Source organism: Pyrgilauda ruficollis, unplaced genomic scaffold, assembly GCF_017590135.1.
Source record: "Pyrgilauda ruficollis isolate IOZ18807 unplaced genomic scaffold, ASM1759013v1 scaffold8, whole genome shotgun sequence".
In the NCBI taxonomy this organism is placed as follows: domain Eukaryota; kingdom Metazoa; phylum Chordata; class Aves; order Passeriformes; family Passeridae; genus Pyrgilauda; species Pyrgilauda ruficollis.
Window position 1 is genome coordinate 1,724,465 of NW_024529932.1, and position 26,721 is coordinate 1,751,185.

The window sequence follows — 26,721 nt, forward strand, 5'->3', positions numbered from 1 at the left end:
TGCATCTACAGGTATAGCTATAAAAAATACCTAAAAAAAGCCAATCCCCAAAAAACTCTTTGCTTAAAATGAACACCTTATTATTTTATTAAATAAGGATTCAAAACTCTTCTCTTCTTCAAAATATCTTTAGTTTACAATAATTTAGTTTTGCTAAATAGAAATATACTACAAGAAACAGGAACCTGCAAGTTTAAAGTATATCTACCAAAAAAAGACAGCTGTTACAAAACAGACCATTTCAAGGTGCTGTGATTAAGAAGAAAGCTGGTTTACAGCTTGTCTTCCCAACATAGTAAAGAAAAAGCTTTTTAGGATAAGATTGTTTCATTCTAACGCAATCTTCTACACTGTAACAGCAACTGAAGTTACCACTATTGATATTGCTACTAAGTTCTCATGTTCTCTCACACTGCACGTCACAACTTGTGCAATTGTCTTCTACCTATAGAAAAATAATGAAAAACAACAATACTGACACAGTATTACAGAACATGTTATCTGAAGCCATCAGCGCACCAAATCTCTTCAGAACCACTAACAAATCTGTGACCTGCAATTTCTTTTTAATAACAAAATTACTTCCAAGTAAGCAGGGACAGTGTTCAGTTACACTGCTTTGCTTTGTAAAATACTGCATTCCTTTGTGTCTACATATGTGAGGTAGGATACAAGTATGGGAAACACAGCTAGCCAAATCAAGCACCTTATGTTATCCATCCTTCAAAGAACCCACATGTTAAAGTAATTCCAACATACTGCATCATTACTGAAATACTTATTTGCAGGCGTAGAAACGTGCACGTAGAGGCTTTCTTCCTTCTTACATCGATATGATACTGCTGTTTCAAAAAGAATATACAATATACACCTTCATTACAGAAATGAAAGTGCTACTGAAAACCACATCATGACTGTACTGAGGTACTGAAAAAAACACAAGCATGAAATCTTTTCCTTACTGTACACATTATACAAGACCATGTTTATCATGCCCACACAAATACAGTGGCACCTGGGGACCACTGTGAAGAGATTGGACTTTTAGACAGCAGAATCTGATGAACTTTAAAACAAATTGGGTGGAGGGTTTTTTTGTCTGTATTTCTTTACCAACTGCCAACATTCAGCTTCTTACTTTTCCAGGATCAACAAAAGAGCAGAAGCTGTACTGCATGCAATGAAGAGGGCATCCTGAGGATGTGGGTCAAACCTACTGACACGTCAGGAAGTTTGCTTGTCTGTGGAACAGAAATCACTTCTGTCAGTGTTAGGCTATTGCACCTAAATTAGTAAATGTCTTTTGTAAAGGCAGCATCCAACAAAGATGTGAAGACTGGAATGGCAATCTGTGAGCACAAAAAAAGGAAAAAAGAATGCATACAGATTGTTCTACTCCTCCTGATGGATGACTGGTCTTCGTCAAGTGAATTTTATCATTTTGGTCATTACATAACCATCAGAGTAGCAGGATGGCCATCTAGAACTCATCTTAGTCATGTGTGTTTATAGACATGAGGCCTTGATCAAACACAGTGGTGTACCTGAATGTGTCTCTTTAAAAATTTATTTATAAAATATGTACTGCACCTACTTGGATGAGGTACAGATGTATCCATCTCTACACTATATGTATTTAAACACAGGCAAGTTTGTAAAATTATTCCATCCACAAACTTAGAATTTTGCTTATCACTGGTGTCCTGTTTTAAGATCCTTGTATCCTCTGTGTGCACAACTGTGAGAATATTCAAACAACGTTTTTGGGTTTGTACTTGTATTTGCACAGGACGACTTCATTTAAGAATTAACCCCACAGAGCAATAGGGATAAGTATGAATGATAAGTAAACTTGCAGGATCCAAAACCTACTGTATGCATTCACAAAAGCAGACTTGGATAATCTGTCAAAATCTACACAGGCAAAAAAAAGCAGCAAGAAAACTGCACACAATCTTCTCATGTTTGGTGGTGACTTTTAGAGTGTCAGATGACAAACGCTATGCCAGAATAATGTATTTAGGATTCAACACGTAAGTTTTTTGCAAGTTACTCACAAACTGAGCATATTCATTTTTGGTGAAAATGTCTTTAATATTAGTATCTTTTTGTAAACTAATATTTTTGTTCACAGAGATCCAAATGTCAAAATAGCAAGTGTCCAAATATTTGAAAAGGGGTTCTATTTTGCTAGAAAATAAAGTCAATTGGCAGAGTCAAGTATAGTTAATACAGGATTCTGATTTTCTGAGGTGGAACAGGTATAGTCACATTAGAACTTTCAAACACTTTCATGTTTCCTTCCTATTAGAGGGTTAGCTTGCCCTAAATATTCATTATCTCTGTCTGTGACAGGTAAAAAACCACCATGCTTCTGGAATCAGTGAATTATTTTTAAACAGTAGCATAAAGGTTACAATCCCTGTTTGGATTTTGCACATGAACTACAGATCACTGAAAGTTTCCTGTTGCACTGCAGCAAAAAAAGGAAATGTAACAAAAGCTTTATTTGCTGCAAAGTACAGCAAGACACTTTGGTAATCTCACAAAAATGTCATACTGGAACTTGTTACAGTGAGTTCAATTTGATCTTTTAATGTAATACAGTACATTTTTATAAACTCAACATGATCATTGCAGAAGAGCATGCTAACTGAATGTTAGCAATTTATCTTTTATACATAATTATAATCTACTGTAGCTACTGTACGCAGATCTCAAAATGTTAGTACATAAAATATTCATTTTCTTTATATGAGATGAGAATGAACTTAGAAGAGGTTTGAATATAAGAATGACATATTTGCTGAGCCTATTTCTCAAGAAATAATGATTTACACATTATTACCCAAGAAATCAACATTTAAATTGCAAAACTATGGTTTAAATTTACAATAAACATTATGATCAGTAATGGTGCATCAATATTCCATGAAGTTTAACCTAACCATGTTTATGCACATAAAGCCTCAAGAGTCTGCAGCAATTTCAGCATTACTTTTTCATATTTTTGTATAAAATTGACTTAAAGGTACATCTTCCATAAATGTTTTCAGTGCAATTCTGTCAAAGAGGAAAATACAAAGCTAGCTTTCAATCATTTTATACCATAAAAAACCCTCAACAACTTGCATTTGCACTGCTGAAGCATAAGTAAGCCAGTTCTGTTATGCCAACTATTCAAAGTCAGTTCATATCAACCATAACTGCCTTTCTAGTCAGCATTTCCCCCGTATCTATAGGTGTGAATGTTAAAAAGCAGAATACTGGAAGAGGGGGAAGTTAAGATGAGGCAGAATAATCTAATTGTTTATAATACCTTTTCCTAGTGATACCAAAAAAAATGAATAATGAAAAAATTCTAAGGGTTGCTTGTTTTATTAGTGATCTTACAGTTTGTAAATCGGTGAATTTGTGGTTCAGTATTATCCTTTCCTATAATCTTTACAGGCAACCTTGCAACAATAACTTATTTATTGATGGATTATGTGAAAACGTTCCATTATTCAATGAAATAAAATTTTCTTCAGTTAGAAATTTATTTTTCATGTGTTGTCAACTGTAGGGAATGAGAGGGAGAACAGCACCTGAAATTATGATGTGTGCTTGGCTAAGCAGAGTATAGTAACTGATATATTTTGGTTCAAAGACAGTTTGTAAACTGTTAAACTGTATATAGGATACTGCTCTATGTATTTTGTTTCTTTTGTTGTTTTTTTTTCCAGATTATAACTAAAAAAACAAAAAAAAAAAAAAAAAAAAAAAACAAAAAAAAAACCACCCAAACCAAAACAAAATTATTTTACAAACCAACCTCTATTGTAGCACAAAATAAAAATGGAGCTTCATTCAAATCTTGAATATCTTGACCGTAATAATTGACAGCTGGTTATTCAACAAAAAAATTAGCTCTTCATACCAAAAAAATTTGGCTCAAAAACCAAAAACAAAACAGAAAGATACAATAAACTCTCAATAAAAGGATCTCTCATGAGGCAACCTACCATATACTACTGCTAGATACGAGTTTCAAAAAAAACATTACATCCCATTTTCAGCACATTTTTCATAAACATGCAACTTCACTATAAAATACAAAACACTTGGCTCTCAAGAACAGCTTTATAAAGACACACTGCATCAATAAAATTTCTCTTTGTGATTAACTTTACATTGTAATAAGAACTGTATTTTCACTAATGTTTATATATCAGATTTCATATTATAATGTAGTAATAATTTGCTCTTTGTGAACATCATGTTCAGAAGGAAATATCTATACACATTAACATACTAGACTATTAAAAACTCAGTTACAGAATTTTATTGATACAGTAGATTAATAAAAACTGATAGGGGAAGATAAAATGGGTAGGGTATTCAGTACATTATTTAATACCACGCTTTTAAAATTAAAATATTTTAAATCCTTTTTGAATTTTCAATGCCACTGCAAGTCCAGAAAAGTCTGGCATCAATACTGAGGTGTAAAACAAAACTTCTTTCGAAATTTGCATCTCTTGTATTATTCTATCCAATATTGTTCAACTGTAAAAGAAAGTAATTTAGCACCTCTGATGATAGGTAGGTGCCTGAAGGTAAACACTAGGTTATAGTCATGAAGGAAACAAAGGTTGTTTTTTTTGCTTCTTCTTCTTCTTCTCCTCGACAAATAGTGGCAAAAGAATGTGGCACTATTTGTTCAACTGACTTGTTTTTCACAGTTAAATGTCAACAAGAGTACAAATACGAACACTGACAGATATTGCTTGAGATCAATTTCCAACAAACTCTGTTCTTTTTTTAAATCAATCGATCCAATAAACAGTGGGGTACTGTCAGTTTAAAGCCGCAGATAAAAGCTATACAAGCACTTTATAAGTCAGAAACATTAAAAAAAGAACTATTTACAGTTTAATTCATATGTCTACAAAGCCAGCGCACATTACACTTCACAAAAATCCACAGTTAATGATATCAACATGTGTGTGGCTAAAGCTTGTGACCTAGGGACTGCAAATGCAGGGGCAGTAAAATAGGTTTTGTCTTTTCTTCAGCAACCCCATTTGTGCACTAACAGCTTCATTCAGTCTCAAGCTTTATATTAAAAGCATTCTTCAAAGCTTTCACCTGGAAGGCTGGTAACTACATGCTCACTCATCGTCTTTCCCTTTTGGAAGTTCTGCGACGGACCTATTTGGAAAAAATAAATTTAAAATGTTTTTTACAGAAAAATTTTGAAAAATTCAAGAACAAATGCATTTTATAATGGGAAAAAATGGTCAGGCTCACTCAATAATGTTTGAGTATCCATATGCAGTGTCATTTATTACTCATTTTGTCACAAGTACAAGTCTCACTCAGTGACCAGGACCTAACATCATTTACTGAGCCCGCATCCTCAATGGAATTCACAACAATGCAGTTTCCTTTCTCAGAGTTTCCATACCCTCAGATGCTCCAACCACCAGATTTATCCAAAAGTGTGAAGGCATTCTCAGTTTCAGTGCAACTACTAACATTGCCAATGTATTTCTATGAATATGAAAGTGAACTCATTTTAACATATGCTGGTAAGAGGAAGAGATCAGTTTAGGATTCTGTTCCAAGACTCCATGCTTATTTTTCAGTACTATTTATTTTGTGTGTCTGTTTTGTATAAAGAAGCTTTATTAATTATTAAACTCTAGATGAGAAGAATGGCAGGAGTTACCTGGAAAATAATTCCCATTAGATGCTACACAATTCTGGCATTCAGATAAGAAAGGCTACAAAGGACAGAAACTTCAAGATACTTGATAAAAATTATTTTCTAAGAAATGCAGCTTCTCTAGGAAACTACAGTGCAGCTCCACTACACAACAGCGCTAGGTGACAACCACCCCATTCATTTCAAAAGAGGAAGGTTAAGTTCTAAAAATGAGAAGTCATTCTAAGAACAGAGGTCATTGTCTGATCATCAATACACAGAGAACGCCATAAAGACTCACAAAGAAAAGTTCAGGCATTTCTCTTACATTGATTGTGGAAACTTCCTCTTCTTCCATTACTTCTTCCTGGGGAATATCATCACTGACAGGTGAACCACTTTGAAACACGTCCATCTCTTCACTGGATTCATTCTCTTTACTGGCTGCTTGTTTAGAACGCCCTGCACGGCTACGAGGAGAAGAACAATAAAGATCAGCTTCACAGCACCTGTACATCTGCAATATGTATGTATAAACAGTACAGCAGAGCAAACATGCCAGTTCACAAAAACAGCAGCCTTACCATTTCATGTTATATAATGCTGCTGTCTTTTACACCTGTCTAGTTCATCCATGCACAGAACTGAAGTGAAGCTAGGAGTGTGGACAACACTACTTGAAAACAAAATTGTTCCACAATAGAGGCCCAGGAGCACAAAGTTGAACAATTTTGCCTCTACAGACACGGCAGATTTTTCTCTTCAGTGTCACGATACAGGCCAAAATAGGTTGACACAACACTAACCAGTGAACAGGAAAAGCCAAACAGCCAGAGACTGAATATTGTTTGTTAGTTTTCTCTCTCTTCAATTCCATTAACAGATGTACTCTACTTCTCTAGGACTTGTTACATAACAAATTTGAATAACTGCATCTATGTTTTTTCAGACCTAGAAGAACCCCTATTGCTACCCATGAAATTAACACCTAAAATGCAAATCTTCCAAGTTACCTTAGAGATAATCAGCATAACAATATCTTAATCAGAGTAATCAAGAACAATCAGTCAACAAAATCTTAAACTGTCTGTGATGGTTATGGGATTTGTGCCACAAGCAGAAAGCACCTATTTGCTTAAAATGAGAATTAGCCAACACCCCTTGCCTTAAAGAAAAGCCAACTATAAATGTATCCAAAACTCCACAGTTGCACCCACATTACAGTAGCACAATTCAGAATCAAATCACTGAATCATCCCATTTACTGCAGGTGCAGTCTTGGTGCACCCGAAGTTGGTGACGTTTTGGTTGAAATGAAACCGGAAACTCAGTACTGGGGACATAACAGACAGACTTCAATCTCCAGTGGGGGCACAGATCCAAAACAATCATACTCTGATGCCATCACATCATGAAAATGGTAGGAATTTTCAATCCTGAGAACCACTAAAATTCAGACAAAATAAAATCTCTCAAGTGCATAGCAATTATAGTATTTCCAAACCAACCAACTTGCCATCCCTTAAGACAAATTAGCCCAACTCAGGTCCTCCAAGACTGGTAGAAGCAACAGAATTGAAAGGGAAGCACAATAATTATTCACAAGCTAGGTTCTTCCAAATCCAATCCCAAGGAGCACAGAAAGCTTTAAGCATTTGGTATAAACATATTTATCTTGCAGTACACAATGTTGGCTCAGTCTATCAACTTCCTTCAGTGAAAACTCTTGTAGATGAGGGAGAAAGACTTGACTACAATGCACTTTGAAGACTGAGAAATGGCTACTGTCTCACCTTTTTTTTGCAGATTTGGAAAAAGAACAGTCAAGAAATGGGTGGTCTGATAAAACAAACAAACAAACACAACCCACTTTTTTTTTTTTTTTTAAATGAAATCTAGAATAGATCCAACAACTTTGAACCCTGACAGCTGACAGGAGCAACATGCATACACGTGAACAAGAGCTATGCTTGTTACTGACTGTGAGTATTGATATATTTTACTGTCAGCTTAAAATGGAATAAAGAAACATACCAACTTCACAGAGAAAAGTTATTTAAATATTTAATAAAAGGCACGTTTGACAAACACCAGATAGCACATCACCCAACAATAATTTGTTGGTTTGTCTTCCCTGCATGGCAGTAGCAGTTTCCAACTCTTGTTCTACTGCACGTGTAGTAGTGACTTCTGGAGTAACCAGCCAGTGCTGGTCCTGTGTTTCTGGTTACAGAGTAAAGGAGAAGCACAGGTCTGACCTGAGGCAGGGAAACTGGAAAGGTCAGGATGTATAGCATGCAATATGCCAGATCATGTGATCCAGAGTGAGCCCAGAATTTGAAATGAGGGTATAAAAGCTTGTTCAGGCAAGGTTCTCCTGTAGGGAAGATCCCTGCTATAAGGCACGTCAGTACACTACACTGCCAGAGGAAGAGCAATGTGATGCTAACTAAGCCCAGAAGCCAGACAGACAACAGAGATGTACAACAGTGTCAGACAGTAGATGTCCTCAAGTAGTGCCCCAAGGAATTTATATCAGGTTCTAGAAAAGTAAATATTCTCCATGAGCTGCAGTTTGATACAAGTGGTCAACTAACCCCTTGTGCACTCTGCTTACATATATTATCTACACATGTACAGAAAAGGTACAGATACCTGTGTTTTCCTATAGCAGGCACCAAAAGATGAAGCTAGCCAACAACAAGTTTACCTTCATTTGGGAACTTAATGCACTTCAGAATTTTCAGAAGCTACTACCCTTCACTGATCACAACACATCTTTTCCACATGAAAATTATTTAAGTGGATAGTAAGAAGGCCACAAATTAGAAAGTGAACATTAATTTAAGGAGAATGAGAATAAACTTAATTCTCCACAAATCTGTTTCACCATAGTAACAATTTGATTCTTCCCTGCTATCCAAACAAACAAGGCCAGTTTGCTCTCCTTTAAGTCCTAATAAAGCCCTGTCTTCAAGACCTCTGTATGCTTTATTGACTTTTCTCTTAAAAAAGCAAAGCTACACACACGCTACCTGAGCACATTGAAATTACTTACAGCCTCTTCCTCAGTTGTGAGATGCCCTAGGAGAAGCAGCTAAGGAAAACATTTTAGAAATAACAATAGCAATTTATTTTCTTAACTGTCAACTAGTATTCTGAAATATTTCCAGTAAAGGTCTGCTTGGGGGCACAGGGGCATTATTTAATTTTCACTAAACACAGATTTAGAAGACTTACACTTTTTTTTGCTGTGCTGGTGGTGTTTGTGATGACCTTCCTCGTCTTTTCTGTGGCGTAGACTGTGCTGATTCAACTGTACTACTTTCAGATGGTTCTGCTCTGTTTTGAGGAAGACCCAAATTGCAAAGCATCAAATTATAACTAATGTCCAAAGATAAAAAAGACACAGCTTACAAGAAGACAGACTTACCTCTGCTGTGTTCTTTTTGATGTCCTATTTTGCCTGCCTTTTGGTTTTTGTTCAATGTTTTCAGTTTGCCTTTCTTCCTCCTCCTCCTCTTCTTCCACTGCAGCTGCTGGTGGTTGTTTTTTTTTGCTCCTTTTTGATGACTTTGCCACTGGTTCTTCCTTTGGTGTTGCCCCATTATTTGTTCTGGTAGGGCGTCCTCTTCTCCCTTTCTTTGGTGGACTGTTCTGTTCATCCTCACTTTCTATCACATCTTCTTTTAGCCGTTTTTCCTCTTGCCATTGTGTATCATCAGCTTCTGATACAACTGCAGGTCTCTTCCTTCCCCGTTGACTACCTCTAAGCTTCTGCTCTTGACCCAGTTTATTCAGGTCATCTATGCTTAGCTTCTCTTCTGAATCTGTGATAGTGCCTTTCTTCCTTCCTCTAGGCTTCTCCATCTCTGACTAAAAAGGCAAGATTGCACCATTAAATTAAAAATTAAATTGCCATATTAAACAGTCACATGTAGAAGCTTCCTCCAACAAGAAAGAGTCTTCAAATTACACAAGTTGTCTCAGATTGTTTACCATATTAATTTCAAAAACATTTTCAAAAAATATAAACACACACCTACATATAAAATAGCAGACAATGGGGAAAGATTATTTGAAAGGTGAGTAGTTAAAACCCTGAAGCGTGTAAGGCCTTCCTCATTTGTATCCTCTGCTGTGTCCAACACAGTAGGACAGAACATCCATAACTGCATTTCTATCAACAAGAAAATAAGAAGAGAATATGGGAATTGCCAGCTTGTGCCTTCAGCTCTTCTTGTGAGCTGCAGGGTGCTTATGCCTGGCTCCTATGCTGGCACTGGCAAGGCACTGATACAGAAGACAGTGGGCAACCTGACTTTACAACCATAGAAGGAAGCACAGGAATTAGTGGTAGCTGCCAAGTCACTGTTGTCAGAGCTGTACCAACATTTGAGCAGCAAAACAACCCACCCAAGCCTTAAAACAAATAGTTTGGGTAAGAAGGGACCTCTGAAGATCATCTCATTCCAACCATCCTGCCATGGCCAGGGACACCTTTCACGAGACCAGGTTGTTCAAAGCACCATCCAACCTGGCCCTGAACATCTTCATTGACAGAGCAATCACACCTCATCTGGGCAACCTGTTCCAGTGTCCCACCACCCTCACTGTAAACAATCCCTTTCTTATGTCCAATAAACCTCACCTCTTTCAGTTTAACACTGCTGCCCCTTGTCCCAATACTACAGGACAAGTCAAAATCTTTCTCCATCTTTCTTACATGCCCCTGTCATATTGGAAGGCCACAATAAGGTCTTCCCAGAGCCTTCTCTGCTTCAAGCTAAACAATCCCAGCTCTCCCAGCCTTTCCTCTTAGCAGAGGTGTTCCAGCCCTCTGATCATTCTTGTGGCCTCTCTCTGGATCTGCTCTAACAGCTCCATGTCCGTCTTCTAATGGGGACATAGAGATGGACACAGCACTCCAGATGAGGGTCCCAAGAGACATCAAGAATCCCCTCCTTGCCCCCACTGGCCAGTTTCCTTTTGATCAGCCCAGGACACAGCTGGCTTTCTGGACTGTGAGCACATGGGCTGGCTCATGTCCCATTTCTCATACACGAGTGACCGTGAGAGTCCTTCTCTGCAAGGCTGCTCTCAATCCGTTCAACCCTCATCCTGTATGGATACTGAGGATTGCCTGGAGCCAGGTGCAGGACCTTGCACTTGGAGCTCTTGAACCTCCTGATGTTCCCCTGTCAAACTCTTGAACCTCCTGGTACTCAAGTCTGTCAAGGCTCCTCTGGATGGCAGCCCCTCCCTCTAACATATCAACAAAGGTAGAAACCCATTCTGAATCATAAGGTTTGAAAACATATTCATAGAAACTCTTGGTTTTCCTCTCCATGCTCTAGTTCTCTAAAGAGCACAGTAAAGAGCCATAAATAGTGCAAAGAATTCAATAAGCAGCTATAGGGCCCCAACCAATCCTCAGAAAAATAAAAGCAGAAAATATTACCCATCCCCATTTCATGGGTACCATGACTCTTTCATTTCACATCATGAAATTATCCAAAATATTTAAACTAGTTCTGTTTCATACCAATATTTGATTCATAGTAACACTACTGTATTTCAATACATTTATTAGTATTTGCCACATTGAAATTTCATCTACATAATCAGAGATACATCATTTAAAACCTGAATGAAGGTTTTTTCCCTGTACATCTGCCTTGTGACAGAAGATACAGGTGAGTTTACATATTCATTCATGTCTCCATTTTAACCAAAAACCTTTTTCAAGAAAAGCAGAAAGAAAATCTAGGAAGGATATGAGGGTAAAAAGGAAAAGAAATTGAAAGACAAAAAATTACCCTAGAAGAAAATAAGAAAAATGTTTGAACAATGATGACATCTCCTGTCAGTTCATGTCTTCACTGACATTCTCATTATACTCCATTTCATTTGCTTTTGCAGATGCACATCTGTCACTGCACTCTTTTTAGCCACTAAGTAATTGCTGCCTATTTCAAAGTAAAGTTTCTCTTTGGGGCTAAACAGTGTCCAACAACCTTAGAACTAAGGTGTTAATCTGTTAATTTAAGGTGTTAATCCTGAAGAGCGATAACATGGACCGTCTGCTACCCAATTAAAATCCTGCTTCTCAGTTAATGTTTGCTGTAACCTGCTCCCCAACTCCAAAAAACCAAAAATGAGTTCTGAATCCACAATCTTGAACAACTCACAAATTCAAAGTGGAATGATGCTCTCAAAAAAGTACTCAAGACACTAAGCTGTATTTGCTTTATCACTGAGCTTTCTCAGTAGTTACCAGTTCAAACTAATGCTTCTAAACATGAACTGCATGCCAGGAGCTGTCTGGACTCTCAGACTTTAGGGTTCACAGAAGTGTGGGGTTTTTTTGACAAGAGACTCCAGATTTTTCTTACTTAGTTATAAACTGGTTTGCTTTTCCCACACTATAAGATAGTTATTTATACAAGCAAAAGTTCAGGAATTTTTACTAGACAGTAGCTTATGTCCCAAGCAACCTAGAAAAATGCACCAGAATGACATAATGAGAGAAAAGATAAATGTCAGAGACAGTAAAAAGAAATAAAGCAGCAGTGACATCAGATACAGGACATCTTTAATGCAGCCTAGAAAATCCAATTCTAGCAAATCTGATCTTATTACTTTCTCATGCATATCCCAAATACTAGAAAATTTACAGACTGTCAACTACTATTAAGGCACAAAGAAGTGAAACTTACTAGTGGTAAAGAAAATTCTTATTATTTTATTTGACCTGTTTTTAGAATTACAATACAATTATAATTTTCTTCAGTGGTTTATTTTTCTGTATTCTGATATGGGTATAAATACTGCTTAAGGCAATATTTAGCCTGCTTGCAACTTCTTTTACATATTAAAGCACTACATCTGAGTGAGATGTTTTACAACCTCATTAGGAACCTTTCTTATTACTGAACTACATATATATGTATATCCATCGGTAAGAATTAGTAGGGATACTACCACTCTCCCAAGCCTCTGTAACCTCAGGGACAAGATTTCGTGGTGGACTTCACTCTTCTGAGTTAATGGCTGAACTTGATGGCCTTTAAAGGTCTTTTGCAACCTATATGATTCTATGAGAAACAAAACCTTTTTTTTCATTGTATTTTCATATCCAACTCTAAACACGTTTTCCAGTAGTTTAAAATATCAGCTCAGTTTCATGTTTCACCATATTTTTTTGAATTATCTCAAATATCATCACATTAATTTTTAACAGCTCACCCTTACAAGATCAGAGTCGTCCCTTTTGTCAGTTTTCTTTCCTGGTAAGGGTGAAGCCAGTGTAAATTCTTCATTTTCACTGTGGTCCATTTCAGTACTGTCAAGCCTAGGATGAATAAACATATATTTCCCTCATTATTATAATACGTTGGGCAATCATTAAAAAAATACTAAGGACAACAATTTTAATTTTAAAAAATCAATTAATAAACCAAGAACAATTTGGCAGAAGGAACCTTTCACTGTGGGTACTATAGATATCAAGTATCACAAGTCACATCACCTAGGTCTCAAGACAAATGTTTTGATCAAATCCACATTCAGTTTTCTTTTTTCACTGGGAAAGATAAGCAGCCTTTTTAAACAGAAGAGTGTGAGTTGCAAGAGATCTGTGTTTGCATACAATTGCCTACAATTTCCTATAGCCATCAAAGATTCCCACAGACAGACCAGCCAAAGAGCATACATCTTCCTACGGTGAGATTTAGGCAATAAAACAGCAATTCAAATTTCCCTCTGCTTTTTGCAGCAGTAATTTCATTTATATTTCAGTTTCTACAGATGTTAAACATGGAAAATAATGCCTCCTGCATATGTAAAACACTGAGACCCACAGATAAAGGTAATGCACAAAAGCCAATACACAAGTCATTTCACTTCATCTGCAGAAGCAAGATTTCTAAATACCAGTGTGTGTTTTTTAATGAAAAGAAATATGCTATGTGTGGAAATGACAAGTGGTATTCAAACACACAAACTCAACTCCCTGGCCTGGGCACTGCATAGTGAGTGAAAGATGTTCTCTCACTCTTACAGGTGTACAATCTGTATTAACTGGGATGTGATGGGAAGCTTAGGTTTTATACATCCTCTCAAAAGATGCCAATCTGCCTGTACATTTTCAGACTGACTAAACTGGAAATATTGTGCATCTGCATCCTGAATCCTTCCCATCTCTTCTCTTTGTCTTTGGCATCTCCACCCAAAACACTAATCCCTTAAATTTAAGTGAACTGGAGAGATCATGAAGATGTCAGAACATGTTAGGCTGTGAGTGCAGCATTTTTTAAAATTTGATCTCAGATTCGTTTTGCTGGATATAGAGAAGAATCTGGAGTCCTAGAACCTGTCACCAGCCAGTGATACAGCGCAGCATGTGAACCTGCATAACTTGTAAGAAATAAGCCTTTCTGCAGACTTTCTAGTGGAGAAATATTTCTTGCAAAACACTGCACTACGTTTAAAATTAATATTATATATTGGATAGTCACAGAAGTACCAAATGAGAAGTCTTAAATTCAAACATAACATTTCCTAAGTCTTGAAAGAATGTGAAACAGTAGAAAGAATACAAATAGTGGAAGCTATACAATCTCTCACTGTCAGTAAAAAAAAAAACAAAAAAAAACCCAAAAAAACAAAAAAAAAAAAAAAAAAAAAAACCCAAAAAAACTAGCGACAATGTGGCTTTCAGTTAAAAGAAAAAAAATGAACATAAGATACACAGACTGATGAATACAAAACTGACAAAAAACAAGCTATAATTTTGAAGATGGATAACTAGAAGATGACTTATGTAGCTTTACAGTGCACTCACCTCTCCATCACAAAACCTAAAATCTAAAAATATTTGTCTGCAAAGTCCAGCAAAGTGCAGGACTTGAGGAGGAAATCATGCAGGACCACTACAGTGGTCTACCAGTTCTCCCTAGGTGGGATGTGTTTGTAGCATTACAGCCAGGTTCCCAGGGACTGCAGCTGTGTACACACACACACATATATATACACGTGTACATATATGGGGGGATATAGCTATCTACCTAAAACACACCCCAAAACACCCCAACCCCGTCCTCAAAAAAATTAAAACATATGAGGCTTTCCTTTTTTCCTTCAGCCAATTCTGGCTGTAATTTGATTCTGGGGTTTGGGGTTTTTTTTCCGTTGTTTTTTTTTTGTTCTTGTTTGTTTTTTGGTGGGTTTTTGTTTGACGGTTTTTTGTTGTTTTGGGGTTTTTTAAAGAAAATTTATTTCTGGAGTTAGAAAGCCATATTCATGGTTTCAGTTATACCAATGTGGTACTGTAACTTTACTTCAATGTAAGATAAAAGAATTCTGTCTTTTACTTAGAAAACATTATAGAAGTATTCAAAGTTTCCATTACAAATATTTGAAATATCAAAGATCCTTTGTTGTCTACCAACCTCCCTTTGATCCTTCCCGGAGAGCTTGGATTTGAACTGCTGCTGGCATTGCTTACAGTTTCCATTCGTGAAGATTTGGATTGAGACTGCTTGCCTGCTGACGAAAGAGGCTTATTAACTGCTCCAAGAACATTGGCTGCTTTGGGCTGAAACCAAAAATATATTTCCTTTATTTTAAGCTACACATTCAGATATTGTTAACATGTACTATGCTTAAAATACTCAGAGATTTCACTTTCTGCAATCATTATGTTAATTTTAACACAAAGTGATAAACATTGTTGTACGAAAGCTACAACACAGACCAGAAGGAAGCTGAAGGAGCTGCAATCAAATAACTAGCTGCCACCAAAACTAGTACTGCTCTCTCTAGCCTTAGATTCTGTCCTCTTCTCATTGGTAGTGCTCTGTGCTCACCAGACCATGCAGTCAGGCAGTGCGTCATTTTGTGTGCCATTCGCTTTCTGCTGATTTATCTACCTGAAGCAGCTCCCCATCTGCATCAGAAAAGCACCTGGCCCAGTGAAGCAGAAAGAGCAGCACAACGGCCCTTTCAGCAAAGGAGACATTACTGGAAACCACATTAGTTTCAACCGGGAATAAATGAGAATCTCAAAAGCCAAATACTGTGGAGAAAATTCTGATACTTCTTTCACAGATTTAAAAATGTTAGGCTTTTATTAAGTGCCACAATTTCCAGACACTGGTGAGCTTCAGGTTATTAATTTAACTGGATTATCTTTCAGACCTGCCAAACGCCTCCAGCTCATACTGACTTTTGAGAGAGCTGAAAGAGTTCAATTATTCTTAAAGAGAATGCCAAACACACATGTACAAAAATTTTGAGTCAAAGACCATTCCCTACATCTCTCATTATCCATCTTCTCCTCCAATATTAGATTCTAACTACATCTGCAGTTAGTGACAACTACAAAAAGTTCAACATGCATATCATATCAGCTTTGGGTGTTTCTTTTTTCAGAGCTACAGACCATGGAATTTCTCGTTATACTTTTATAGCCAGAGGGAATTTTACACTTAGAAGGATTCATTCTGCACTAAGCACAAAAAAAAAAAAATAGCATATGCTTTCCAAAAATAAACCTTGGAGAACTAAATCCAGCTTAACAATTTACTTCTATTAGTTTAGAACTAAATGTTAATCAGTGTATGCTGAAAGAGCTCAAAAGCAAAGAGATTTTCAAATTCACACTGAACTGGACTTCCTGCTGAAGAAGGACTATGAGGGCCTGCACAAAGTGCTCCTCCCTTTCACAGAATCCTCACTCAAAGCTTTCCTGCCCTCAGTGTTATCTAATTATATCCACTCCACTAACATTCACCCAAGCCAGTCTTCCACTCGCAAAAACAAGACTCCCCAGACCAACATGCATTTCATGTTCCTCTTGTGATAGTGAAGAAACTGAAAATTTTGGTGGTCAAATACACCTCTCCTGTTTGTTACAAAGTTTCAAAACAACACAAGGAGAGCTAGAGTACTCAGCACCAGAAATTTTAAATAATATCAAAGTTAACTTAGGATTCAAAAGAATTTCAGTGATGATCTATTCCAATCCATAAATGTTGACTTTCAATTTCTCAAAGAGAAATCTGCTTCTTTTCCTAGCTTGCACTCCTCCTTTGTTATTAAGTTACTAGCTGACAGTTCATGCTTCATTAGCAAAGTTAAGGGTAATGAAGATTTCTTTCTTTCTCAAGGTAACAAATTAATGGTCTTTGCCATCTAGAACAGGATGCATTAATCCAGATGAAAACCACAGTTTGTCACTTCCTTTAACAGATATTAATTTTCTCCTAAAGAGTACCCGGGTTTAGTTATAGTGAAGAAAGAACACTGCCATTCAACAGAATGCATATTCTGAAGGAACAACTTAACACTACAGAACAGTCAGTTATCTTGTAAGGTACTATAAAATTGTAGTCAGCTTTGCCAAAGATTAATGATGCGATTTTTAAAATTATTTCTGTTAAGAGTTTCCATAGCTGCCACTTTGTATGCAACATTGTAGTCTTCTGCAGCCTAAAAGGGTTAACCATTTTGTAAAGGTGGCAAATATTATGGGTGGTATTGGGGTGGTTTTGGATCCTCTCCTTCTAAAGGTAGCAGGCTTTGCCTATTGTTGCCACCACCCAGTACAGACAGCAGCAGTTTTCCTTTCAGACAGCAGCAGTTTTCCTTTTACCTATGTCTTTCTCTATACCTAGGAACAATCTGTTCTCTTAAACATAGTGTTTCATTAATTACATGCTAGTTTTCTTCAAAAAACAAAACAATCAAAAAAACCCACAGAGAAAGTAAACAAAACTGTCACTCCAAAAACAAAGACAAACCAGAACACAAACACAGCACCAAACCTCAACCCCCATACCATACCTACCTTTCCAGGGGTGAAAAAAGACTTCATTTCTGGAGGAAGATAATTTTTGGTGTTACTGAAATTCTGTAAAAGAAGGGGGTGGGGACAATTACAGCAATAATCAGCGAATGAGAGATAAACATTCTGCAGATTGCACTGAAAGATTTAATTTATATCATTTATGCTTTTGAATTTTTAAACTAGAACAGTAATATGAGAGTAGGGGGGAAGAGAAATTGGTGTGTGCACATATATATAAAATATTTATGAAAACATATACATACATACATTTTCAATGACAATGTAAGAGGGAGAAGTCTGAAGTTACAAGAAATATTTAAGAAAAACAACTGAATTACAACTAGGAAATATTTAAACAGACTTATCTCAAGAAAAATTAAATGCCAAAGTATACCTTGTCAGGTTGAGTAAAATATCTGGCTGGAAGTACAGGGTCTTTAGGGGATTCCAAACTGTATGTTGTACTCTTTGACATAATGATATTCATTGCTACATCACAGACTGTATATAGTTTCTGTAAATAATAAAATTTAAGAACCAGTTCATTGAAAATCTTGACAAAAGACAGTGTATCTTTCATGTGCAGGACCACAAGAAATCACAGTTCAAAAACCATTATCTTAAATATTTAACTATAGTCTGCGTCTTAAACAGTGTCTGTCAGGATACTGAAATGCAGGTGGTAAAAGCAAAAGCATTGTGAGTCTAACAGTTGAAGACTGATGGTTTTCATGGTCTTTCTGCACTTAAGAGTAGTGCTTGCCATAGTTTCTAAGACAAAGTTACTCAAATAAGCACACACATCCCACCCACCCACGACCCAAAATATATTTCTGTGGGAAAAGCAGAAAAGGGACAAATCTGGATATGATGTGATGCTAAACCCACAAAAAAAAAAAAAAAAAAAAAAAAAAAAGGTTTGATACATGCAGTACACAAGAGATTTCTAATGTGTTTTTCTTCCTCCATTAAATTTACTCTTGCACTTTAGAAATGAAATACTAAAAAGCACTTAAGTGAATGATTAACACAGTAAATTTTATTGTTTATATCTATTTAAAGTTAGTGTTTAGTAATCTTACTGAGACAGAAACAGAAGAACTGAAAACTATTACGACTCCCTTGCAAATGTGCAAGTATTACTGAAGCACAGGAAAATAACTGCCATCTAAACTAAAACAAATATAATCATTACACTAAATAAAATATCTTTTTATACATACAATTCTATTGAAAGACATTTTGAAGTTAGTGTATAAACAAAAAGCAACTCCTTTACATTAGCAGGCCAGAATTAAATGCAATTCCCAATCAGAAAGTATCACCTACTTCATTCATTTTTTGATCATCTGGTCCTTGAGCATCCTTAGTCTGTTTGATGTTTTCTACCATTTTTCTGATAAAGGCATGACTGTTATTTTCATTTTTAGCCATTAATATTTCCAGTATGAACCACAGGCACCTACAGGAGAAACACAGTATCCCGCATGAACCAAAGTACAAAAGAAATTCCTTCAAAAAGCATATTTGAGAACATTATTAAATCCAGCTTTTACTAGTCTAACTCTGAGAAAACAGTTATTTTGGAAAAATGAAATTAAGATGAGCAGAAGATGAAGGGTTCCTCTATGAAATACCACAGAGCACTGAAAAAGCACCTATACTATTTCTCTCAATATTTTACAGAACTGGTATCATTATGCATACTGGACTGTGTAACAGGGTACAACAACGAATTAAAATTCCACTTAGAATAAAGTTAGAAATAACACTATTAAAAGTGGTCTTACTCTTTAATGTCCTTGAGTTGTTCGATGTCCTGGACTTTGACATAATCTGGGTCATGAGCTAGAAGATGGATAGTATAAGGAACAACATACTCTGGTAGAAGTGACAACAGTTTCTCTGAAAAGCAGAAGAAAGATGCATTAAAAAACAACATACCAAGAAGTATGCTTTTCTGCCAAAGACAAGAGGGCAAATCTTGAGGTCAGCATGCATTAAGGTATAAACTTCTCTGTGATGTTCCATTTCATGGCTGATGTGTACATGTTTCATGCATGCAACAATTAAGATTTTAAGTATCTCTCACTCAGGGCTGCTTGTTTTCTAGCTACCTTGAGATACAGCTCCAGTTACCTCCTACTCCCAATCCTTTCCTCAGTCCAGAGCCTGTATTCTGAAGGACTTTGAAAAGCAGACGTGAGGATGGATCACAAAATCCATGTTGACTGCAAGATGTGAGACCAGCACAACTACAGGATAAGCTGTTACTATTTCTTTGGACATTGCAGTGTGCAGTCTTGCTGTCAAGAGAACAAAGGCTTTCTGCAGGGATTTTGCAGTCAAATTGCCACAATGTCTGTTTCCAGAGGAGTGGGAAGTCACATGAAAGCTGTAACAAGGTAGTAGTGCACTGAGTTTGAAAGGCTCAATCCCACCTAAACAGAGCAGCACAAGTCTATTGTGACATCCAAAGCATTCAAAATATTTTCTAGCATTCTCTGAGACTTTCAGAATCCTAAGCAGGACTGCAAGAAAGTCTCTCCTCCATCATGAGTCTGAAGACCTATCTCCTTTGGGGATTCAAAAAGTAAGGGTTGTTGTCAATGGCATTCTCAGAGTTATGACCACAAAATACACTTTTTGTAAGGTAACAAAGTCCCTGACCCAACCAACACCATGCAGCATGAACTCCAGCACCTCAGAGATCATCTCCCAAGGGGCACGGACAACAGATGGACAAGTTGTACGCCAAAAGTAAAAAAAAGCATTTTTCAGCAAACATCTACACTGCCTTCTTTAGCCTGATGCCTGAGTGACTGGCAGAGGACACACAGCACACCTAAGTTAGTAAACCTGTACCCTGTGCAACAGGCAAGACAACCGTCAAAAGAAGGCATCCTGGTATTCCAGCTATATTGCTATGGCACAAGCATCTGATCTTTAGCACTCATGGCAAATGCAGTATCGTAGCACTGATATGACTTGAATGTACGTGTGAAGGGAAGAGGGAAATTCCCAGTTCCACTTTTGAAAAGTCACATTTTGTGATTGTAAGTGCATGACCAAGTCTGGAAAATCTTCTTTTTTAAACTTTTACCTATACCATATTCAGTTATGAAGAAGTCCAAACACCTGTAAATCATTATATACACCAATATGATTTGAAAACTATTTAAAAATACATTAGAACACTAACAGTTTGACCTCCAGTATATGTATTCATATGAGTAATTTGCTGGACATAGGAGTATTTGCCTGACAAATATTGTGCACATCAAACAAAATACACCATTATAGTAGATTTTACAAAACTAACAATAATTGCCATGTGTACATCAAGTCTTAACCTATCCCTTTCTTAGAGATCTGTATAAATAGGAGTAATGCAGTCTACATAAAATATGTATTATATACAAAATCACCAATGTCTTTCAAGCCATATTTATGTAATTGAAATCTAGTGTACTTTGCAAAGCAGTTTTTAGTGTGTTTCAATTGACACTGCACTATTAACTTTGAAAAAATCCTTTACTTCTTTTCAAGCACTGTCCTGCATTTTAGCCAGCAGCTGTTCACATTACTAAACAAAAAAATAAAGATGGCAGGAAAAGAGAAAAATATAATTACAACTTCAGAACACTAGCAAAATTGGCTTGCGTTAAATATGCCCCAGACAAACCAACCCACTATTATTTGTACTAATTAGCAACTTCAATAGAATGCTAATCAAGAGCTCATCAACTCAGTTTTTCAGTAACTTCCTGCTTTGGACAATTTCTCACATAACTATAATTCCAACTGGGTCTGGAAAATAAAATGAACCAGTTCCAGACAAAACAGGGGAAGAAAAAATATTGATACATATTATATTTAACCCTGTCATGACAAAAAACAGTAGGGGTGAAAAAAAAAAAAAATTTTTATCTGTAATGAAAGAAGACCCTACCTGAAAGGTAGGGTGGTTTTCCTACCAGCACATAAAACTATAATGAGCCAAAACCCTTCACAAGAGTCCTTTATGAGCTTTTAGGAAGAGCACTTGTTAAAAAAAAATTAATCTTTACTCTTGTAATTTTTCTGCTTACTGTATTTCAAGTAAAGCCCATCATGAGAACATAAAAATTCCTATGCAAGACACGTCTCTAGCCAGATGAGTCTAGTAAAGATACACAATCAAAATAAGTCTCTTCTTGAGTGGCTTCCACTCTGAATAGAATTTAGAGAATTTAAGAGGGCTGAGAATAATTCCTGCCAGACTATAAAAGGCCAGTGTGGAAGAAAGAGGTGTTTTACTGTCTGGTACCAGTCCTTAGAAAGTTTTCCTCAGACAGGGTAAACAGAAATTTACCGTATTTTCAACAAAAACTGAAATCCCCCTCAAAATATCCAACAGACATCCTCCTCACCTGTATGAAGTTTTTGAGACAAAATGTATCACAAAATCACATATTTATAGATTCAGACAAATAGCTGGAATAAGCAAAGATGCAGATTTCCAAAGGAGATACTACTATCATTAACCACCCTGAGTTACTGCATGGCCAGCATGGTGAGTGGCAGAGGGAGACACACATTTATACATTGTGTTATTTCCAGAAATGAGCTTTGGCTGAACTGCTGCAATATGGATATTTTAGGATACAATTAGTTCAAGACATTTTATTTGCTGAAAGCTCAGACTGGTAAATCTCAATGGCATGAAGTTAAGATTGTAATTCTCAAAAAATACTGCAATCTATATTTAATCCAGACTTCCCATGCGTTATAGCATATGTCAAATCAAAGGTATCACACGATTATTTCAGCAAGAAAATAATTTATCATGTGCACTTTTGAGGTCCTACTGCATAAAGAAAAGCACACACACCTAGGTTCCTCTTAATTTCTTCCACAGATTTTTGATAGTAACTTTGCAGCACCTATTTCAAACACATAATTCTTACGCTTTCTGTCTACATAATTAAAATGAGATTTCAACTTTCAAGAGGAATAATCTTAAAATTACTTAGAGGTGTTTATTCAATTTATTTTTTCTTTTTTACATGTAATTCTAACATGGGAGAAAAGTACCCATTTTTTCTTTAACTCCAATTATACACAAAAGGGTTTGTCTGCAGACTTATTCTCTGATCAGAGTCTAAGGGGACTGAGAAAGACTGACTGACATAACTAATATAAAGTGATTCATAAACACAGAAGGAAGTGAGTTATCTGACAGCATCTGTGAGATCAGATTCACAAAACAGGTCTGGTTTAGGCTAAAAGGATAAAAAAAATCCCCTTCATTTCACAAAGGTCAAACCATCAGTAATCTTTCAAAGAAAGAAAACTTTCAAAACCACTCATTCAAAAATTCTATAGCTCTTCATAAAGGTCTAGGTTTTTTCCTATGACCCTGTACCAGCACTATAATACTGTATGCCTGTAGCTTTAAGTCAAAAGGACAGATTTAATAAAAGAAAAATAGCTGACATGAGTCCATAATTATTCCAAAGCATCCCCATGATTAGACCACTGGCACTGAGAAAAAAGAATTGCATAAACGCATCCTAAAGTGCCAACAAATATAGCCCTTTGCAGGAATAACACAGGATGCTACTCAGTACAGCAGCGCAAGGACAGTCTATTTAGTACACCATTTATACATTAAAGTTACTTATTAGTAATTGCTGAAGTAAAATTAATCATTGTCACTTCACTTAGAACATTATTAACATTATTAAGTTCAAATAGTACACATAATTGCCTTGGAAAATTACTTCACTTGCAATATATTTTAGGCATAAGCATTTGCACAGTTTTTAACAGAATTCAAAGACCTCAGTTAAAACACTCAAAGAACTCAAAGGCCTGTTAAAAAAAAAAATAAAAAGAAAAACAAACCAAAAACAACTCAAAGAACTCAAAGGCCCGTTAAAAAAAAAATAAAGAAAAACAAACCAAAAACATCTGGATGAAAGAAAACCTGAAAATTTTCAGTTTTCATTAGATACCTCCAAATTAAATTTACCGTCATTCTGTGTATAAAAACACAACTATCAATGTGTTCAGTCTACTCACATTTATATTTGAACTACACCGCTTGTAGCAAAAAGTGACTTCTAGTCTCTTACCACTAACTGCTGCATGTTGCTTCAGATATTCCCTTCTGACATTTATGTTCTTCACAAGGCACTGCCTAGCATGAGCTCTTCTCTCTTTCACGGGATCTTTTGCACACAGTGCACAAATAGCCATATATTCTAGTGGCAGCCGTAGTCTAGAAAGGCCTTTGTGAAGTTTCTGAGCAAATATTTGTCTCACTTGGTAACATTCATCCTATTAAAAAAAAAAAAAAAGGCAAAACCAAAAAGATAACTGTAAACTTTTCTTAAAGCAATATTAACTGTAAAATAAAGCACGGAAGCTCAGGTAAATATGCTAAAACCAATTAGACCTTGAAGCCACTGAAACATAGGAATTGCAAGAATTTTTTTAAATGCCAATTCAGAGGAATTTAATTGAATTAATCAGCTGGAACTTCCTTTAAGCTCAGAAGAAGAACTACAGTTCATGTACACAGGACACCCAAGGCCTAATTTAGTATAGTACTAAGGCATGGAGTTAATGAAATTGTTTACAGTTAGGTCACTTGGTTTGTAAAGTCAAAGATCTCCACAAAAACATTTTAGCCACCAGTAACCATCACCATGTTGATTTTGCTGCTACAATTTCACACATTTTCATCAAGACATTAATATTAAAAGCTGAACAAAATTCAACAGAATTACCAGATAAGGTGAAACACTGAAGAGAGTACCAAGCATTTCCATTATACTGGGGAAACCTATGCACTACAACTGATCATGGAAGAGAATTACCTGTGTTGAAAACTGCCAAACAACATGAAGTAAATTAATATGAAGGCAGCAACTGTAGTTCTACAGTTTATTAAGCAATGTGTTCCCAGAAAAGGCATGAACTTTAAATTTTTTTTGCATGAAAATAACCTACATATACCATTTAATGCATGACAAACCATTTCCTAACACAGGACAAGAAAGCTTAACAGAAACACATGTAGAAAAGACTTTGAAGAAAACACACAGAAAAGCTTAAGGTAAACAAGGTCACCAAAATAGCTTAGCACATTTAACCTGCCAAAAAAAGGTCAAGAGGAAAGATTTATCTCTATATACAAAGAAAAAATGTTAACAGGAGTAAGCAGCTATTTTAGTCAAATGACAGCTTTGAAGTCAGAAAGGACTGAAGAGGGTTTCCAGTTATCAGTCAACTGGAAGTGCAGAGCCAAAACCTAGCTACTAGAAACACTGGCTCTGCTAAATTTGCAAATGGCATCAAAATAGATCATGTATTAAATAAAACAATCTTCCCTTTGCCTCCATCAAAAACGAAATTAAGAACCTTTTTTCAATCAAGCCCCATTTTCTCCTTTCTGTGCTTCAAGTAATATTCCCCCTCGGTCGACTAAAATCCCGAAACACCTGCTGCAGCCAGAGCTGAAGTAACCCAAGCCCACAAGCCCAAACCATGAGATCTGCTCATCATCTCTTGTCTCCTTACAGCAAATCCACCCCCAAAGGAGGCTAAGACAGAGCCCTCTTTTCCTCCTCAGTATCACCTAAGTCTAAAGCCTTTAGGAAGCTCAGAAGAGATGGATGCCCAGTTGCTGTTTCAGCAGGAAAACATCATTGTCTCAGAGGACAAGGGAGGTACAGTTGCTTGCTACTGATGGTATTGTGTGGCCAATTGGAAAGACTATAATTTCTTTATCGTTTAATATAGGGAACAACCTTAAATTTGACTCAGCTACACTAGCTCACTAAGAAGGGGACAAAACGTAACCAAGGTATGCTATTTTTAACAACATACACAAACTCCATAAATTAATCCAATTTTATATATCTACACCTCTGAATTTAATGCCAATTCATCAGAAGTTCACCATTTAAAAGCATTAAAAAATACATATTTGCAAAATATCATGTACCACTCAGACACAGCTCTGATTCATCAATTACAACACCTTGAGTTAACAAAGAAAACTGAAAAAGCTTTGGGATTGTTTTAAACAAATGAAACTTATGCAATCTACAAGACTTGTTCTAAATACAATTTAATTGTATTTTCAACAGCAAAGCTTATCAGATATTAGATCTGATCTTAAAGCTTGTTAAACACTGAAGTACTATCCTCAGTACTTCACGTTCCCTCTCTTTCAATATAAAGCTCTGTTGACATCAAAATTTGTTCTGGATTATCACAGAAGTCAGCTGCTGGTAAGCTCATAAGATTGGCCAAACACATATGTAACTTATTTTAAAATTACTAAAATTACATGCATTTCATCATCATAGAGCTCCTGTTTATCAGTGCCACTTTCACACAGCAATTAGTGACAAAATTTCATTATGTGTTCTGCACTCCAGTCATTACACATTACAAAAGGGCAGCATCAGAGGGGAAAAAAAAGTGCCAGCACAGCACCACAACAGAATCTGTGCAAACATCACAAGCCTTAAAAACTAAGATTTTTCCTGTTGTTTAATCTGTTTCTGATCTGCCCACTTAGAGAATCTTTGCTGTGAATTGAATAACACAAAACTAGAGTTAGCCTTGATGTCACCTGATTTGTGGCTAGACTTGAAATGCTAAGAATAAATAAACTTCTAGAGTATTCAGTATCTACCATAAAGAAATGGATTCTAATACTAACCACTCTAAGCAATAACACACATGTATGCATATGTGCACATGCCAATCTCAAAAAAAATACAGTACCACTTTTAAGTGAAAAAATAATTGAAGCCATTACAGCTACTTTGCATCTGAGCATCTCCACTGACGGTGAGAAAGGAAATTGGGAAGGCCTCAGAAGCATCTAGAAAAGTTATTTGTAAGTATTCAAAATCCATTAGGAGCTGCAGTAAAAATGAAAGGCAGAATTCCTGACCTGACAGAGCTTACAATCCCAGTTCTAGAAAACAACTTAGAAAGTCACAAAAGGCAAAGAAGTATCAACAAATGAAGAGGGAAAAGTGACAGAAATGACACTACAAAGGAACAGATTCTCCTGGAAGCAATGACAAAGCATATGGATATCCACAGGGAGGGGATTACAGACACCCACCATGGCTTTATAAAGGACAGATCATGCCTGACTGGTCTAACCTTT

The 26,721-nt window shown here is 36.3% G+C and overlaps 1 protein-coding gene across 4 annotated transcripts in view; it reads right to left on the minus strand.

The window, feature by feature from the left end:
* Positions 1 to 3,803: 3,803 nt before the first annotated feature.
* PDS5B (PDS5 cohesin associated factor B) overlaps positions 3,804 to 26,721 on the minus strand; it is a 100,295-nt gene continuing 77,377 nt past the window's right edge. Inside the window, exons 25-35 of one of the 4 annotated variants that reach the window (XM_041487310.1) lie at positions 23,660 to 23,864; positions 19,331 to 19,445; positions 18,870 to 19,002; positions 17,935 to 18,054; positions 17,541 to 17,603; positions 15,142 to 15,287; positions 12,944 to 13,043; positions 9,123 to 9,565; positions 8,930 to 9,031; positions 6,018 to 6,159; positions 3,804 to 5,193 (exon numbers count right to left, since the gene is read on the minus strand). In XM_041487310.1, the coding sequence (XP_041343244.1) occupies positions 5,158 to 5,193; positions 6,018 to 6,159; positions 8,930 to 9,031; positions 9,123 to 9,565; positions 12,944 to 13,043; positions 15,142 to 15,287; positions 17,541 to 17,603; positions 17,935 to 18,054; positions 18,870 to 19,002; positions 19,331 to 19,445; positions 23,660 to 23,864 (1,605 nt within the window). In that variant the 3' untranslated portion in view covers positions 3,804 to 5,157. Of the gene's footprint in view, positions 5,194 to 6,017; positions 6,160 to 8,929; positions 9,032 to 9,122; positions 9,566 to 12,937; positions 13,044 to 15,141; positions 15,288 to 17,540; positions 17,604 to 17,934; positions 18,055 to 18,869; positions 19,003 to 19,330; positions 19,446 to 23,659; positions 23,865 to 26,721 lie in introns of all 4 variants that reach the window. The other 3 variants (XM_041487308.1, XM_041487312.1, XM_041487311.1) reach the window with 3 other exon arrangements.